The 2,352-nt window shown below is 39.3% G+C and overlaps 2 protein-coding genes across 2 annotated transcripts in view; one reads left to right on the forward strand and one right to left on the reverse strand.

The window, feature by feature from the left end:
* The window catches only part of LOC141434974 (adenylate cyclase type 10-like), a 23,344-nt gene extending 21,695 nt beyond the window's left edge, over positions 1 to 1,649 (reverse strand). The window contains exon 1 of the mRNA XM_074097471.1: positions 1,613 to 1,649. Within this exon, the coding sequence (XP_073953572.1) occupies positions 1,613 to 1,649 (37 nt within the window). The remainder of the gene's footprint in view (positions 1 to 1,612) is intronic.
* The window catches only part of LOC141434868 (alpha-N-acetylgalactosaminidase-like), a 544,783-nt gene that overhangs the window by 453,827 nt on the left and 88,604 nt on the right, over positions 1 to 2,352 (forward strand). The window lies entirely within an intron of this gene.

A 2,352-nucleotide genomic window follows, 5' to 3' on the forward strand; every position in this document is an offset into this window, starting at 1 on the left:
CTATGGGTTCGACAGTAGATCTATTGAGTGGTTTAGAAGTTATTTTGAAGATCGGTCTCAATTGGTGAGGATTCCAGGTCCTAACGGGAACTACGTTTCATCTGACCCGTCTCCCGTTACGAGAGGAGTGCCCCAGGGATCAATACTCGGACCGCTCTTGTTTATATTGTATAGTGCGGATATTATTCAATGCATTAAACATTGTAAATATCACCTATACGCGGATGACCTCCAAATTTATCTCTCTTTTCATCCCAATGATACTGAACTGGCACTAGATAGAATAAATGAAGACCTTATGGAAATAACTACCTGGTCTACTGCTAACTGTTTAGTCTTGAACCCTAACAAATCTAAATATATGTTGCTTGGAACTAGACAACAAATATCAAAAGTAATGTCTTTTGATCTTCGGATAGCCATTGATGATGTTCCTGTGAGATGTGTGGACGAAGCGCGCAATTTAGGCCTTTTAGTTGACAAGAATCTGCATTTTGAGAATCATGTTGCTGAGGTTGCCCGTGGCTGTTTTTATCGATTGAAAGTGCTGTACCAGATCCGTGGATTTTTGAGCGTGGATCTAAGAATGAGGCTGTGCGAAGCCCTTATTTTATCAAAAGTTAACTACTGCCTCACTGTTTACTGGCCTTGTCTCCTGGAACGTTCGCGCCGTCTTATTCAGAGGATTCAAAATGCATGCGCAAGATTTTGTTTTAAATTTCCACCCCGCACTCATGTTACCCATATTTGAATAAATACAAACTTTTAAAAATGTCTTATAGTCACGATCTGTTGCTTTCATGTCTATTGTTTGACTGTATAAAATCAAAACTTCCGAGTTACATGTATAAGAAACTTAAATGGTCACCTTCATATCACAGGGTCAGAGCTACGCGCGCCCAGGTGCTATGCGTCCATGCCCACAAAACCTGTGCTTTTCGAGGTAGTTTCAGATACCAGGCAACCAAGTGCTGGAATAATATACCGCCACCCATTCGGAATTTAGAATCGAGATCCAATTTTCGCAGCAAATATAAAGAGTACTTGTTATCCATCCAGTTACAAACGTCCTGAATCTGAATCTGCCTCCTACCCTGATTTCTATTTCTATTTCTTTTTGTCCATGAATGTATGTATATATGTATATTTTTGTCGATTAGACACTGCCATCATTTTTCACAGATGTTTTCATTATTAGCCGGTTCGATGCTTAACTGTATAACTGTTTTGGCTCACAAACATTGTTTTTTTGATTTGTAATATGTAATAAGTTGGTTCTGTCATTGTTTGTCCCTTATCCTTCATATGGAATAATTAAAGAGGCACAGACTGATTGCCTTGTACAGCAAACACCATGGGTTTCTGACAGAATATCAGCACTGCAGGTTACTGCAGTATATGCTGAGTCAGCGCCTATTCTAGACATCGTCGCAGGGCTCTCAATTTATCAATTGAAACAATAATAAGTGAACTTTATTTAGATGCTAGTTTTAAGTTAAAAGGTATTATTGTATATTTTCTATTGTACTTTGAGCTTTGTATGCTGTTTTGAATAAAGATTCTATCTATCTATCTATCTAAGAACAGAAATAAACTTTGTTATTTTACATACTTCTGCCTTTGCGCCTTTTCGGACTGTTATTCGTCATGGTATGATATGAACGTAGTCAAATCCGCATAAGGGAACCCTTACATGGATCTCCAACATACAATTGTTTTGCACACAGTATATTTACACAACGATTGGCCAAACATGAGGAGTATTGCGATAAGTCCGCACCGTTTTTATGCAATGTGGGTTAAAATAAAAGTGAGCGCGGTAATGACTGGGGTTAGACGCTCGTTAGGGCGCGGCGGAGGAGCTTCGAAATTAGACATAGTTGCATAAACGGTCGTCGCGGGACGCTTTAATTGCCTTACCAACGAGTGGATCTGCTCACCTTATGAGTGGGCTAGCTACAGCTTTTTGATTGCAAAAAAAACTTTATAACATATACTATGGGAAAATAAGCAATTAGGTTTAGATCGTGATGCGCTGTGGCTGTGGAAGGGCGGCGTAGCGTGAAGGTCACAACAGCAGCACTTCCACCGGCCTCGCTCCATTCAACATTCGACTCCTGCGCCATACTCGCGGCTCGCGAATTTTCCGCATTCTACCAAACACGAATACAATGCCCACGCGGCAACTACTATTAGTTTGCGTAACCGTTCAATGAATGGATACATTAGCAAATTATTATGGTTAATTTTTATTATTAAAAAAACGACCATTTGTTTGGATAATAATCTGAAGCTTTTATGAAATTTTTATGTTCTGATCTCTATAAAAAACGTACTGAGTTCGAGCTTTCT

Source organism: Choristoneura fumiferana, chromosome 14 (assembly GCF_025370935.1).
Source record: "Choristoneura fumiferana chromosome 14, NRCan_CFum_1, whole genome shotgun sequence".
Classification (NCBI taxonomy): Eukaryota; Metazoa; Arthropoda; class Insecta; order Lepidoptera; family Tortricidae; genus Choristoneura; species Choristoneura fumiferana.